The sequence below is a fragment of the Mastomys coucha genome, unplaced genomic scaffold (assembly GCF_008632895.1).
Source record: "Mastomys coucha isolate ucsf_1 unplaced genomic scaffold, UCSF_Mcou_1 pScaffold16, whole genome shotgun sequence".
NCBI lineage: Eukaryota > Metazoa > Chordata > Mammalia > Rodentia > Muridae > Mastomys > Mastomys coucha.
The window spans coordinates 14,087,205-14,103,851 of NW_022196898.1; the positions used below are offsets into that span (position 1 = coordinate 14,087,205).

The window sequence follows — 16,647 nt, forward strand, 5'->3', positions numbered from 1 at the left end:
CTATGCTAAGCTCGGTGTAGTTTTGATTTTCATTTTCCTATAGTAATGTCTAGAATATTTTCAGATGCGTATTGGTCATTTGTTTATCTTGGAGAAATGACTGTTCATACCATTTAGTCATATACTAAGTTAATTTGATATCCGTTAGAATTATTTTTTTTCTTTTGGCTGGAAAAATGATTCTGTAGTTAAGAGCACTTAGCTGCTTTCCCAGGACTGGAGTTGAATTCCCACAACTTGGAAGGCAGCTCACAATCCTCTATAGCTCCAGTTCCAGGGTTCTGATGGGCATGCAAATGGTACACATATATACAAGCAGACAAAGTACCTATGCACATGAAATATATACATTTTATTTATTTGTTACCATTTTGTGACCTATTCTTTTATTTTTTTTGTTACTGTTTAGAGAAGTTTTGATGTTGTTTTGTTTTTTTGTTTTTTGTTTTTTTAAAGACAGATACTCTCTGTAGATGTAGACCAGGGTAGACCTAGAACTCACAGAGATCTGGCTGCCTTTATATTCCCACTGTTAGGGTTAAAGGTGTGTACCACCACACCCAGCTCAATTTGGACTCATTAGCATGAACATTATTTTTTCCAATTACTTTCCTTGTGCCCTATGAGAAATAGACCAGGGCTGATGTGTCTCATTATTTTTCTTTTTTATAAGATTTTCTTTATGTGTTTGATGGTTTTGTCTTAATGTATGTCTGTGTATCACATGGGGATTAGAAAGAGGGTATTGGATTCCTTAGAACTGACCTTACAGATGACTGTATATATGCTGAGAATTGATGCTACATCCTCTAGGAGAGAGCCAGGACTCTTAAACCGTGAGACATCTCTCTAACACCAAAATTTGTTTTTCTTTATAAGACTTGTAAGGGTTATACTTAAAATATGTTTTAACAAAGATTATGAATGCTACTAAATAGTAATCTAATTCCTTCTAAGCCTCATAGGTGAAAATATATAAAATGATAGTCTAATCTTTTAATCGGTCCCTTTTTTTCTCATAGGGAAAAGTAATAGAACCTCTGAAAGATTTTCATAAAGATGAAGTCAGGATTCTAGGCAGAGAGCTTGACCTACCAGAAGAGTTGGTTTCCAGGCATCCTTTTCCAGGTAAAAATACACCTGGGTTTTGTTTGTTGGTAGACTGTCTATCATGTGGATTCAGATCAGACCATTCTGAATCATTTCTCTTCTTAGGGAATATGTGACATGACAGAGGCAGAGGGTGACAGGGAACACATTCTTTGACGTGCCTACTGAATTTATACCATTATGTGACTCATTCTCTTTTTTGTTTGTATTTAGATACTATATGATTCCTGGGAGTCTAGCATATAGCATTGGTTCCAGATGAGGAGTTGGAACATAAAGATACTTTAATTACGTTTGTACAAAATTCTTAGTTGTAGATCTAGGATGTTTATACCATGAATACTGTGTATATTTATCATGTATTCCGTGGAAAAAAGAGAATCAAATCTTTGTTTTTCCTCTTCTGTTTTTAAAGATACGTTCTCTTAAAAAATGGTTCTCTTAAAAAATAGTGAGCGTCCCCTCACTCCCACCTCCAGGTTGCCTTGGATGCTCTGGGTTCATGCATTCGAGCCCAGCCTGGTCTACAGAGTGATTCTAGGATAACCAGAGCTATGGAAAGAAAGCCTGTCTGGGGGAAAAAAAAAAAACCCTGGATGTTTATTAATGACACTGAGAACAAGTAATGGATTATGATTTTCACTTTGCTTCTTGACACCTCAAGGGATTTTTTTCACATTATAATAAAGCAACAGATCTTGTGCATGCCCTTTATTTTGTAATTTTCTGTGAGGTTTATTTTGTTTGCATGTTTTTTGCCTGCATGTGTGTGTGCATGATCACCAGGGGCTTGCCAGGTGCCAGAAAAGGACTTCAGAGCCCCTGAGATACATGGTGTTGGCAACTGAAACCTAGAACTCTTAACTACTGAGTGGTCTCTGTATGCTGCCGTTTATTTATTTACTTGCTTGCTTACTTAGTTACTTTATGACTACTACATATGTGGTAAATAAAAGTGCTAGCTCACATGTTTGCATTAAACAGTATTTTCACTTTTTTATTTTAATTTTAAACAGCCCATGAGATAAGGTGGTTTATTATATTTTTTACATTTGTGTATAATAGAGAATTCCCTCAATTAAGAGATTATCAGCAAATTACCATATATAGTATAAATTAAAACATTTTCTGGAACATTTTTGTGAAAATAATTTGGATGGAAAATTAATACACATACTTAAAAGTAAATATCTTGGGTGCACTTCTTTGGTTTCGTTTTAGATTGAACCCCATGTCCTTGTACATACTGAACATTGGCTCTACCAAAGAGCTACATTTTCAGCTTTGAAATTTAGAATGTGAGGAGTCAGTGGTAGACTATTTGCTAGCATGCATGATGACCTGGGTTTGAATCTTAACACTCTAAAATAAAAAGAAGAAAACAAAACACCATGTGATGGCAGTTAGATCCTAATTTTATAAGGGTTTTGTTTTAGAGATAGTGTCCGTTTTTTATTAAAATTGTAATTATAGATTTTGTGTTAAATTATTGTTGTTATTTAGGTCCTGGGCTGGCAATCAGAGTAATATGTGCTGAGGAACCTTATATTTGTAAAGACTTTCCTGAAACCAACAATATTTTGAAAATAGTAGCTGATTTTTCTGCAAGTGTTAAAAAGGTAATAAGCATAGTCAATACATTATACAAAATAGATTGCTGTTGTGTTCATGTTTTAAAATGATTTTATTTCATGTTTGAAAATTCGGAAATTCTTTACTTGCAATGACTATGTAGAAATCCTGACACAGAGACTACTAGGTAGATTTGTCTGTATAAGCAAATGAGACTGCATATCCCATCTGTAAAGGTTCCAGATAAGCTACATAAGATGCTCTTTCATAGGCACGGTAAGAAAGTAAGTCATAAATGAAGTAGAAGGGTCAATTCAAGAAGTCTTTGTGCTCCCCTGAAGGCAGCAGTCTACTAGTTCACTTGAGCAGAAGTATCTGAATGTGAGACCTTGGGCCATGATGGGTCTGTAATTAGATCACAGGTTTTCTTATCAGTACTTTAGCTACAAATTGAAAATGTGTACCAGTGTCCCAGTCCCTCAGATATGAGTTGTTAACTTATATGTGTTTGAAAATAGCAAGTTAATGAGTAAGTTTCATTTGAGATGGACCTGGATTTGTACTGCTTCTCAGAAGTCAGGCAACAGGTTCTCACCTTGCTTCCCAAAGAATTCCCAGAGTTTCAAAAGAGTAAGAGCTGACAAAGAACAAAACAGCCATAAGGCCCAGAAAGATGTAAGTAACTAGCAGAACATCCTGGATACTGGAGTTTGCAAACAGAGTATGAGAAAGTGAAGTTGGAGGAGTTATTAATAGTATTGCTTTTATGATACTTAAAAACTGAGATAGTTAAATTTTATAAATGTTAGTAACCAATTAACATATAGAGAATAGAAGCATAGATATTATAAAATTTCCAGAAATAAAACAGATGACCAGAAAAAATTAAGGATAGAAGAAGTTCAGGTAGAATTAAGAAGTTCAACTCTTAAGTATCTCCAGAGGGTCACAGTGGACAAGAGAAGTTTTTCCAAATTGATGAAATATAATGGCGTTAATTGAACAAATGACACATCACACTGGCTAAGTGAAATAACTTGACCCCTGGTAGGGAATTGTTCATGAAACCAAGACTGCCAACAAAAGCAGCATCCATACAGGAACAAACACATTAAGACTTGTTACAGTAATAGCAATAGCAAAATTAAGATGCTCTGTAAATATGTTGTGGTTATTTAACTTGGTGTTTTTGTGGGATTCCTAATAGTGGGAATGGGGTTTCACCTGCTCTTGGGACCCTTTTTTCCTCCTGGTGTGTTGCCTTGTCCAGCCGTGATATAGGGCTTGTGCCTAGTCTTATTGTAACCTGTAATGCTCTATTCAGTTGATATCCCTTGGAGGCCTGCTCTTCTTTTCTGAAGGGAAGTGGACCTGGGGAAGGAGAGGGTCATAGCTGTGAGGAGTGGATGCAAAGGAAACTGCAGTCAGGATGTATTGTATGAGAGAAGAATTAAAAGATCAAATCAAAACAAAACAAAAAATCTAAGGTGCTCAAAAGAGATGACTGGTGTACATCAAGCTGTCTTAATAACAAAAGCAAATATTCAAATAAAGTTATTACCAACAGCCCTTGAGGAATTTAAGGCAGTAGTTTTTTTTTCATAATGGTTTGAAGTAAACAGTGAGGGAGTTTTTTTGTTCTTCTTTTTTTTTTTAAATAAACTTGACTAAGAAAAACTTAAAAGCTCCTTCCTCCCCTTAGTGAACTGTGCAATTACAATAACCATTCTAAGTTTGTAAAGTTTCACATTGGATTTTTCACTTTGACTATTGAATATATTTTAATCTAGCCATCTATGACTAAAAATGAAGTCTAAGACAATTAGGAAAACAATTAACTTTATATTTTTTTCATTGTTCATGTTCATTGTCAACATTCAATCCTTTCTCATCTCCTAGTATTTAGCCTTTCTTGTAGCAAATAGAACAAGAAAGGCTAAATATAAATAGTAGTTGTTTTTTGAGATAGTTATGATCCTCATTTTCCTTAGTGCTAGGACTCTGGGCCATGTGGACTACGTACATACATCTGTAAGGGAGCCTTTGATACTTGCCCTTCTCTAGAATTTCTGACTTTGGTGGTCTGGAGTAAGGCACTGCCTTTTGAAAAGCAGTGAGATAAAGGGTCTTAGATGTACAAAAGGAATGACTGTAACAAAGTTATAAATGAGGAAGACTAACATGACTGTATACTGCATAAAATAGTTAAGGACAACGATATTTATTACTGTTTGAGAACTAACAAAATATAAAGCATTAAAAACGATTGTTTTGCCAAAAGGACAGAAAGGTTGATTCAATTTAATTATTGATATTTAAGTATCATGTAGAAATCAAAGGTTTAACTTCAAACCAATAAAGGAAAGGTAAATGAGTTGAGAGAATCACCAGTTCAACACAGAGCAAAAGGAGCAAAATACAAAATGGGAAGGTGACACAAAAATACACAGAAGGTGACAGAAAAGTAAATATCTCAAGGTATATAAATTTAATTTATATTTCTTACCCCCAAAATTAATTTCTGCTGTAGTATGTAGCTCATAGCATATTCTACATGATCTATTGTTAAAAACTAGTAGGTACAGGTATATAAGATCATGATTTTTTATGACATGAACAAAATGTCTGTTTGGTTTTCTCAGCCTCATACACTGTTACAAAGAGTCAAAGCCTGCACAACAGAAGAGGACCAGGAGAAGCTCATGCAGATTACAAGTCTGCACTCATTGAATGCTTTCCTGCTGCCAATTAAGACTGTAGGTGTACAGGTGAGTCACGTGATCTCACTTCCTGCGATATGACTTTCTGCTGCTTGCTTTTACAAAGTCTGAATTTGAAATTACTTTGGAAAATTAAATGTGAAATTTTAAGTGTAGAAAGGTAAAATAATTTTATAGATGGTTATGCAGTGAATGAACTTTTAAGAACTGAATACTTCGGCAAAGGTTTTATACTTCTTTTTTTGTTGTTGTTTACTTTACCTCTAGTCAGAGGAAAACTTTCAGAGCACCATTTACTTCACAGTTTGCTGATAAACTGTCAGGCCCTCCTTATTTGTCTTTACACTTAGAATGTATATAGTGGCTTGAGGAGCCTTTCTTTAGCTGCAAGAAGGCATCAGAAGAATATGGATATATTTAGCTTCTGGTCTGCAAGCATATGTGACTGAGGACTCAGTCAATATCCTCAGTCACATATGAATATTGAATTTTTAACACAAAATCATAAGCTTATTAAAACATTGAGATTTTAGTATGGTTTATAAAAAGTATTTTTCTAGTTTTGTGTGTGCATACCATAGCATGTATGCTATACAATAATGTGTGTGTGTGTGTGTGTGTGTGTGTGTGTATGTGTGTGTGTTGGTGTTGTAGATCAGAGGGCAACTTTTGGCCATCAGTTCTCTCCTGTGTGTTGAGGCAGGGTCTCTGTTTCTGCCACATTTCTTGCTTCAGGGTAGATGGACTGTGAACTGAGTGATCTCCTTCCTCTCCTCCTGTCTTCTGTAAGTGTGCTTAGATTACATGTGTGCCACCACACTTGCGTATATGCTTATCTGACGACTGGATTCTAGGGTTGTAAGCTTAGGCTTACATGGCCAGCTACTTTACCTGCTGAGCATCTCACCTGTCTGTGCTTTTGTTTTATTTTAATTGTGTGTAACTTAGTGTGAACTTTGTAGATGCTCACTATTGTGTTGCCGTGTCAAAATGTTGGATATGGCTCTGTGCTAAGATTTTCATTGAAGATTATTTAGATCCAATATTGTCTCCTCTTTTTTGTTTTTGTTTGTTTTGTTTTTTGAGACAAGGTTTCTCTGAATAGCCATGGCTGTCCTGGAACTCAACTCTGTAGACCAGGCTTGCCTTGAACTCAGAGATCTACCTGCCTCTGCTTTCTAAGAGCTGGGATTAAAGGTGTGTGCCACCACTGCTCAGCATTATCTCCTCTTTATGTGTTGTCTCTTTCTGCTGTGATATACTGCTTTTTAAATTATGATTATTCTGCTTTTCTAGGTATAAAACTATGTGAGGATAATGATAGTTGGGTTTTGGAATGCTGTTGATAAATGACCACATTAAGTTCTATTCATTACCCTTCAGGGAACTTTGAATTTTGTTCTGATATTTACAGGCAGATATTTGAAAATGTAAAAGTTAAAGTGCAAGTCTGCTTTCTTTAAACATTTCTAATTTCTTATGTGACACATGGGGTTCAGTCTCTATACAGTTGCAACAACAGTGGTAAAAAAATTGAAGTTTGTTTTGGTTTTTCAAGACTCTGTGGTCTCTCTGTAGCCCTGGCTGTTCTGAAACTGACTCTGTAGACAAGACTGGTCTTGAACTCAGAGATGCCAGCCTCAGCCTTCTAAATGCTGGGATTAAAGGTGTATGCCACCACTACTCAGTTAAAAATTAAGCTCTTAAGAGGAGATAATGCTGAGCAGTGGTGGCACACATCTTTAATCTCAGCTCTTAGAAAGCAGAGGCAGGTAGATCTCTGAGTTCAAGGCAAGCCTGGTCTACAGAGTTGAGTTCCAGGACAGCCACGGCTATTCAGAGAAACCTTGTCTCAGAAAACAAAACAAACAAACAAAAACAAAAAAGAGGAGACAATATTGGACCTAGATAATCTTCAATGAAAATCTTAGCACAGAGCCATATCCAACATTTTGACACGGCAACACAATAGTGAGCATCTACAAAATTAATAGTTTACTAAAGAAACTTGTCTGTTTGCAGCTCATGTGCGATATGGAGTTGAAATAGTTTCCCATTATGTTTTGTTTTCAAATAAGTTTTTGTAAGAACAATATTCATATGCTAGGAAGTGGTGGCGCACGCCTTTAATCCCAGCACTGGTAGGCAGAGGCAGGCAGATTTCTGAGTTCGAGGCCAGCATGGTCTACTGAGTGAGTTCCAGTATAGCCAGGGCTACACAGAGAAACCCTGTCTCAAAAAAACATAAAATAAACAAACAAAAAAGTCAATGTTTGATGTATTTGTTTAATGACCGATTTCTTTTCAAAAAACATTTTATTTAGTGTATGGGATGTTTTGACTGCATGTTTGTCTGCACTGTGTGAATGCAGTATTCTTGAAAGCAAGGAGAGGGAGTTAGATTCCCCAGAACTAAAATTGCATGTGGTGTTAGCTACATGTGCGTGTGAGAACTGAACTCAGGACCTCTGCAGCAGCAGCCAGTGCTCTTAACCACTGAGTCATCCTTAGCATTTGTTATTATTTTTTTAAATGAAAACAAGCACCCTCCTGGTGACACTAACAAGGCCAGTGAATCCTCCCAAAACGGCTCCTTCAGTTAGGAACAAAACATTCAATTCTGTGATTCTGTGAGGTCCTTCTCATTAAGACCATCATCCCACTTGTAAACTTTATTTAATTGAAGTTTATTTCTTCTCTTCCTAGTTCTAGTTTGTCTAAGAGTTCCTGAACAGTGTCATGCTTTTCTCCACTTTCTCTTTCTTGATGTTTGAATGTTGTGCTTCCAGGGCTTCTCTACCCTCTGTCATATTCTGCTTGTTGGAGTCTGTTGGAAACTTGTCCTGTGTCTGAGTGTGTCCTTCTCATTTCTAATTTGTTTTCACACAGTTTTCTTCTTAAATATTTCTTCTTTATTGCTGTTTTTTTTCATCCGTTTTTGGCTTTTTTCTCTATGTTGAATACTTTTTTTCCCCTGTAGATCCTAGATGAAATTCTGTCAGCTTATTTGTATCGTTTTTGAGGTCATGGGTCATTTATATTAGTTTATTTTTGAAGACTACCTCTGATATTCTACCTTATTTGGTACTTTTGTGTTTAGCAAGAGAGGAGTCTGAATTTTTTAGACACTTTTTCCTGTGTGTGTGTGTGTGTGTATGTGTATGTGTATGCATATGCATGCAGGGACTTATATAGTCCAGGCTGGCCTCAGTCTTTATGTAATGGAGGCTGTACTTGAATTTACCAACTCCCACCTCTGCTTTGCAAATGCTGGGAGTATAGGCAAGTGACAACACACATGACTGAGCAGCCTATTCAGAGTTCTATCCTTAGTACCATTTACAGAAGAAAGTGAGCATCAACGTCAAATGGTACAGAACATAAAAAGATGCTTAAATTTGAATAAACTTGTTAATATATCACCAATGATGATAAAACAGAGAAAACTGACAAAACTATTGTAGAGTATGCTATGAAATTAAAAAACCAGTTAAGGTAAAGGAAAAATAGTGAATGAGATAAAAGGAAGAGGCAAGGATGAGGAAAAATCATAAAAATAAAGGGTAAGTAAAAGAAAACAATAAGAAATAGAGAAGAATGTTACAAAGGAGAAAAGAACTAGAGAAAGTTTTAAAAACTAGCAAAGAAAAACCAAAAGTTGGTTTTCTTATAATGAAGAAAAAATACACAACCAATTTTATATAACTAGAAGGGGGAGTGAAAAACAAAAACACAAAAATACAAGAGTAAAGCAAAGAAAAAACCAGCTCCAAACCCCAGTGTAAGAAAATCAGAATATCTGCTATGAATAACAAGCAAAATAGAAGAATTGCTCTATTTTCATGGCGCTTCCTAGTGGTTGGCTGTGTCAGGCTGAAGCCGACTATCTCCTTCCCTGCCACCAGCTGTTAGAAACTCTTTGATGTGGATGGTGAACACAGGCTTTGTGTGTTTTATGAGATGCTTATGGCCACAGAAGCAGTTCCTGATACTTGTTACAGACTGGAGAGTAGAGAAGTGCAAGTCTATTTGTGGATGCATTGTAGATAGCAAATCTAAATGTTCTAAACTTGGCTATTGTAAAAAAAGGAGAGGAGGATACCAGGACTGACAGATATTACTGTGCCTCATTGATTGGTAACTAAAAGAGATAGCAAAATTGGAAAGTTTTCATTGCCTCTAAAAGATGATGTCTGCCAATATGTTGTTAGAAAGCCCTCAAACAAAGAAGGTAAGCCAATGACCAAAGCACCCAAGATCCAGCTTTTTGTTATTCCACATGTTCTGTAACACAAATGTTGACTTATTGCCCTGAAGAAACAAGGATGATGCTGCAGGATATGTTAAACTTTTGGTCAAGAGAATGAAGGAAGCCAAAGAAAATTATAATTATAATAGCCTGTAATAATCATGTAATAATCTTATAATCATAAGAGATACAGGCTATTGTCATTGAAAGCATCTACTTCTAAGTCTTAGTCTAGTCAGAAACAAATCTTTAAGAGGAATAAATAATCATACCTTGAGAAACCCCCCCAATCTACTAAAATATTTTTAAAGGAAAAAGTAAAGTACCTTTACTTAACAGAAAAATAAAAATAAAAATATTATTTTAGGGTTTGGGAATGTAGCTCAGTGACTAAGAACATTTGCTGTTCTTCAGAGGACCTGAGCAGATCCTCAGTCAGGCTGTTCAAAATACTCCATAACTCTAGCTCGAGGGCATCTGATGGGTTCTGGATAACACCATCTCACCCTTCTCCCACCAATGTAAATGATTGCAGAAAGATGACCTCTCACCCCTCTTAGACTCCTGATTGTATGCCTTGGGGTGTTCTTTGTCCTTTGGGTTATCTCTTAAGTGCTGGTCTGCTGTGGATGAGAACTGCCTTCCTGCTGCCTTTGCTACCCAGCCACTAGGATGCTTTGATGTACATATAAATTGTATAGGCTTAAGTCTGCTCTTAAACATTTACTATTTCCATGCATTTAAACTGTTCACTTTAACTTTGTAAGTTTTTATCTTTGGTCAACCCTTCCCCATCCTTCTTCACCTTCCTCAACCCTAGCTTTCTCCAGCCTCTAGCAGCTACTACTGTACTTGCAACTTATGTAAGATAAACTTTTTAAGTTCTACCCGAGTGATCTTGTGCTGCTTTTCCTTTGGTGTACATCTTGCTTCATGTAATGTAAAGATCTTAAGTTCTACCCTTATTGTTACAAAGGAAAGGATTTCATTTTTCAAGAGGCTGAATAGCACTTCATTATGAATATATAGCAATTTTTAGTTCTGTTGATGAATACATAAGTTGTTTCCATCCATTTATTGCTGTGTCAATATTTTAAGTTTATTTTTAAACAAAAGACTTCTTTACTCGGTCGATAAATATGGGTATTAGAGGGCCGGGTGGTGGTGGCGCACACCTTTAATCCCAGCACTTGGGAGGCAGAGGCAGGTGGATTTCTGAGTTCGAGGCCAACCTGGTCTACAGAGTGAGTTCCAGGACAGCCAGAACTATACGGAGAAACCCTGTCTCGAAAACAACAACAACAACAAAAAACAAACAAAAAAATGGGTATTAGAGCTTGCCAGTCAAACTAACTATGCTGGTTTGCCAAAGTTGGGCAGCCATTTGGAATGACTTCCAAATGTACTCCTGCATGTTTCATATAAATTGTTGAAAGGGCCATGATGGTTTCTTTATTTTTGAATTGATTCAGGTGGGATTTAATGAGGGGTGTTTTAATTTAGGACCTAATTTGCATTATTAGACAAATATGTAGAATATATTTTTCAGATATATTTTAAAAAGCAAAAATCAAATTACTACTAATAATGCAACTTTAAAAATATTTTCTAATCTATCTTTTGACTTAAGGGTTAAAAGTTGATTATATTTATTTTTACAGGGTGACTGTCGTTCTTACAGTTATGTGTGTGGAATCTCCAGTAAAGATGAACCTGACTGGGAATCTCTTATTTTCCTTGCCAGACTTATACCTCGAATGTGTCATAACATTAACAGGTATTCCACAGGTGGTAGAGGGGATGAGGGTGTGGCTGAAGTGTTGTGGGAGAATATATACTTATGGTCTTTTCTTAATGAAAGATAAGAAGACTTAATTATACATATACATAAGATAGGAGATGAGAATGGTGTAGTCACTTTTCTTTGTAATGTGCTTTGGTTAACTTGCCTTTTTCTTGTGCTTTGGCTTTGGTTAGGGGAATACTTAATATTATTCTATATTTTGATCTTCCATCACAGTATAATTATTTTGCTCATTTAAAATATTGATAAAGAATAATTTTGGGGGCTAGCTAGATGGCTCAGCTGGAAAAGGTTCTTGCTACTAAGACGGAAGACCTGAGGTAGATCCCTGAGATCCTCATGGCAAGAGGAGAGAAGGAATTTTGACAAGTTGTTTTCTCACCTCCACACATGTGATATGACACATATGCATCCAAAAAACCTAAGACAGCTGTGAAGGCTAGTTTCATATCAACTTGACATCAGCTAGAATCATTTGGGAGGAGGGACTGTCAACTGAGAAGCCTATAGTGCATTTTCTTAATTAGTGGTTAATGTAAGGATGCTCAGCCCATTGAAGGCAGTGCCACCCCTGGTCTGGAAGTCCTGGTGCTGTAAAAAAGCAGACTGAGCAATCCATGATGAGCAAGCCAGTAAACTGCATTCCTTAATGGCCTCTGTATCACTTACTGACTCCAGGCTTTGTCTGTTTGAGTTCCTATTTGCCTTCCTTTGATGATGAACTGTTGCTTGGAAGTGTAAGAAATAAACCCTTCCCTCCTCTAGTTGCCATTAGCCCTGGCGTTTTATTATAGCAACAGAAGCCATAACTAAGAAAACAGTAAATTGGTATTTCTTTGGCCTAGAGAGCTAGTGTATGGCTTTGGATCAGTAATGGTGGTGATGGTGGTGGTGGTGGTGGTGGTGGTAATTGGAAAGCAAATTAAAGTTGGGCAGTGTTGAAGAATGAGGACTAGATCGAACCTCCATAGTCTGTTTGGTTAGGAGTATATGTCAGGCCATTGGATTCCAATGCCAACAAGAACACAGGGTAGGGGAAGGAAACATTAATAGAGAATTTTGAGATTCTCAGCAGTGCATGCATCCTTGGACCAGGAATGGTCTCTGTTGGAATTAATGAAGGAGAAAATGCAGATTTAATAACTTACCTTTTAAAAAGGCCCCTAATGGGGCTAGAGAGATGGCTCAGAGGTTAAGGGCAGAAATTCCCAGCAACAACATGGTGGCTTACAACCATCTGTAATGGGATCTGATACCCTCTTCTGGTGTGTCTAAAGATAGTCACATTGAACTCATACATAAAAATAAATAAAAAGGACATTAATGAATAATGGCTATTGTTTATTACAAAACAAAAATAGTCACATGTCTTTTAGTCTTTACCATAATGTAATTTGTATATAATGTAATTCGTATATCAGACTTCAAATCAGATCATGAAAAGCTTACAGAAAATTTCTTTTGAACAGGCTAGATTACAGTAAAATTTTCTTTCAGTAAAGTGAATATATTATCTCTCAAAGTAGTTATCCTACTTCCATAAATACTATCATTGCTTCTTATTGTAAGATAAAGCTGGACTTAACTATTAATGCTCACCATATCACAAATATGGAAGATTCGACCTGAAAGATTGAATTGATACTTAGGTTATGTTATTGGCTATAACAATATGCTTAGTAGCCACTGGGGAAATCTTAATTGTCTGAGAACCAAGCCGAACTCTCCTGTGTGTCTGTTTGTGATCAGTAACTTGTCACAGGCAGTAGTTAAGATGAGGTAGCATCTATATTGTTCATGCCAGTTTAATTAGGATTCCCTGAATTCAAAGTTTTTCCTTTTGCTTACAGAAAGGTAGTTTAGTGTGGTTTATATTATCAAAGAATTACTAAATATTATGTTTAGTGTCATATATTATCAAATAAAGGATGTTTAACATTCTTAACAAAAACATCAAGTTGTTTAGTGTCAGAATTGTTAATCAGATGTTATTTCATTGTTGTCTCTTTCCAGCTTTTTTTTTTCATGAATATTGTTTGCTTAACCAATAAGAATTACTTGAGATTTCTTTTGTCTTTAGTTTGTAGAAAAACATGAAATGCATCTATTAGGGTTAACCTGCAAGAGTTGTGTTAAAAAGAGAGTTGGGAAAGCCAGAATTCCAAATTCATAGAAACCTGCCACAGTCAACTGTCCGGAGATGATCAAAAGTCTGTCATACAGTTTCTCACAGTAGCATGTTTCTTCTGACCTGTTTCCATCTAGAGTTGTCTACATCTTTGGCCCACCAGTTAAAGAACCACCTACAGATGTTACTCCAACTTTTTTGACAACAGGGGTGCTCAGTACTTTACGCCAAGCTGATTTTGAGGCCCATAACATTCTCCGTGAGTCTGGTAAGTGCTCTCATTCTGTTTATCACAGCACACTGCATGTGTAACAGAATTTTTTTTTTTTTTTAAGAAGTCTGACTTAATAATTTCAAACAGTAGGATGTAGCTTTTGCTGTTTATTATGGGAGTTTCCATAATACTGCTTTTTTTGTTTCGTTTTGTTTTGTTTTTGTTTTTTGTTTTTTTTTTTTGGTTTTTAAAAATATAATTAATTTAATTTTTCAGCTATTCATAGACACTTAAGAGTGGTAAAACTGTGCACAGCCATGCTTTTCTTCACAGCAGCACTCATCTTGCTTGAGCTTTGTATGCAAGTGTTCTTGGCATGGTCTATTTGCTGTTGTATTTTTAACATTTTCAGGTTTTGTTTTGTTGTTGATGATTTTACTATTGAAAGATCACCCCGAAATGTAATGCTGAAGAGCTAGCTATACTACACAGCACACAAGAAAGCTGTGGTATACCTTATGTGAAGATTCAGGTGTTACACAAGTCAAGGCAGGAGTTGTAGTTCCATTAATTGTATTAATTTTGATGGATCTAACACAAATGTTAAATTAGATGTCTTTAAACAGAAATACACTCTAGGCTTGATTTTGCACAGAGCACATTTGACCATAGGTTTATAGGAACCTGTTCCCTGTTTCCATTTCCCCTGGGAAAAGTGGGCTGTTGGTCACTAAGTCAGTGTGGGACTACACTGAATAACAGAAATTGACTTTTTTTTATGTCTCTATTCTCTTGCTTATGTTTGTTTTCTTTTGTGATGGGCTCTCATTATATAGTCTGGATAGCTCTCACTTTTGAGACCTTCCTGTCTCAGCCTCTCACCTGGTGAGAGTAGAGATGAACTATTACATCTGCATATGATTCTACTGCATCTACTTTCAATACTGTAGAAGTATTTGAATTCAGTGTGACCAGTGTTTTATGTGTGCAAGGAAGAAGAAGAGGGAGAGATAACTAGAGACTGCTAGGATTTCCTTGAGTTAGGTTAAAGAGTATTTTTCCATTGTGGGATGATACTAAACACTACATGGTTCTTTCTCTAGGGTATACTGGGAAAATCAGCCAGATGCCAGTGATTTTGACCCCATTACATTTTGATCGAGATCCCCTTCAGAAGCAGCCTTCATGCCAGAGGTCTGTGGTTATTCGAACCTTTATTACTAGTGACTTCATGACTGGTGTACCTGCAACACCTGGCAATGAGATTCCTGTAGAGGTAATTTATATCTCTTTTTTTAATATACCTGTGTGTCAGTGTCTCTCATATTACCTGGTACAATGACAGATAGGGGCTGTGACAATTTATATTTCTAGGATTGGTTCTTTATATGATAGGTTCATTTTTCTTTCTGTTTTCACTCATTTAATAAAGTGTTGCTGGAAGGGACTTTAAATATAATACAACTTTGACATACCTACTCATTCTGATTATTTATGTAGAGCATAACCTAACTTTGCTGATTTTTAGTTACTATAAATAGCTTTCTCATATAAAGGACTCAATCCTAGGAGTGGAGGAGAGTTGGGATTTTTTTTAAGAAAGAAGAATGAGATTTGATGATATTTACAATTACAATCTTTTTAAAAATTAAGTCTTTTGTACCTTACAGTGTGTATGAACCTCTAGCTAAGGATGATCTTGAACTTCTGATCATCCTGCCTTCTGCCAAGGGCTGGGATTCTAGGCATGTGCCACCCTGCTGGGGAGTGAACCCTACAGCCCTAATGTGAGGCTCTGACAAGGGCTGCTGGGTGGTTAGGTGGGTTATGTTTAGCGTGTGTTTCTTTTGTCCAGCTTTGTCAGATCTTGAAGGCAGTCAGGTGCTCAAGCTGCCTTTGACAAAGGTCATTATTAGTGTGCTTCCTATGATATTTTGGCAGTGTTGGAGTTGTATGTTTAAGCCATAGATAATTTATGAAGTGTTGTATTAACAAAGTGATATGCTTGGATGCTATAGCATTGTCAGACACTTTGAGGAGTATTGACTCTGAGTCACTGTACCCATGGAGAAAATAAACCAAGTTTAATCAGAACCACCTCTCACATGTGTAGAGTAAAAGCTGAAGCAGATCATGTTCTAGATTTAAGGTCCAAGCATGTTTCTCATTTCTTTCTTGTAATCTTTGTTTTGGTAAACAGGTGGTGCTAAAGATGGTCACTGAGATAAAGAAGATTCCTGGAATTTCTAGAATTATGTATGACCTAACATCAAAGCCCCCGGGAACCACTGAATGGGAGTAATAAATGTTTTGTTGAAGAACTGTGTGCAATTGAGGCTCATTAGAAACCACTTGTTAATAACATGCCGTACTGTGAAAAATGTTCCTGAAGCAGCTACTTCATATCCGAGTTCTCATAGCAGTGATCCCTGGCTTAGTGTGGAGCTGATTAAAAGGGAAGGAATAGTTAGTGTGTCTGTGTAAATAATCAAGGCACCATTGCCCAAATGCAGACAGACTGATCTTGCTTTTGCCTCACTTATGTATGGATTCTTGACATCTGTATATGACGATGGATGACCAGCTTCTATCTTCTCTGTAGGAACTGTTAGAAACAAAACATCCTTGAATTATCAGTGTGGCTTACTGTGTGTGCCTTTTAGAGAATCTGAATTTTTTTTTAAATTTATTTTTTCTTTAGTGAGTGAGGAAAACCTATTCATGCCATAGAAAGGTATAAGAAAACTGTTTTGACATTTCTTTTGGCATGACACAAGGAAAATAAAATGTAAGATGCTTCAAAGATGTAGCATTCCATGGATTTATTATGGAAGGAGTTAGAGTTTGATG

The 16,647-nt window shown here is 36.3% G+C and overlaps 1 protein-coding gene across 3 annotated transcripts in view; it reads left to right on the forward strand.

Moving 5' to 3' along the window:
- Positions 1 to 16,118, forward strand: part of Gmps (guanine monophosphate synthase) — a 49,342-nt gene extending 33,224 nt beyond the window's left edge. For all 3 annotated transcript variants that reach the window (XM_031374006.1, XM_031374007.1, XM_031374008.1), the window contains 7 exons: positions 1,023 to 1,128; positions 2,614 to 2,729; positions 5,325 to 5,450; positions 11,313 to 11,428; positions 13,721 to 13,851; positions 14,901 to 15,073; positions 15,998 to 16,118. In XM_031374006.1, the coding sequence (XP_031229866.1) occupies positions 1,023 to 1,128; positions 2,614 to 2,729; positions 5,325 to 5,450; positions 11,313 to 11,428; positions 13,721 to 13,851; positions 14,901 to 15,073; positions 15,998 to 16,099 (870 nt within the window). In that variant the 3' untranslated portion in view covers positions 16,100 to 16,118. The remainder of the gene's footprint in view (positions 1 to 1,022; positions 1,129 to 2,613; positions 2,730 to 5,324; positions 5,451 to 11,312; positions 11,429 to 13,720; positions 13,852 to 14,900; positions 15,074 to 15,997) is intronic.
- Positions 16,119 to 16,647: the final 529 nt, after the last annotated feature.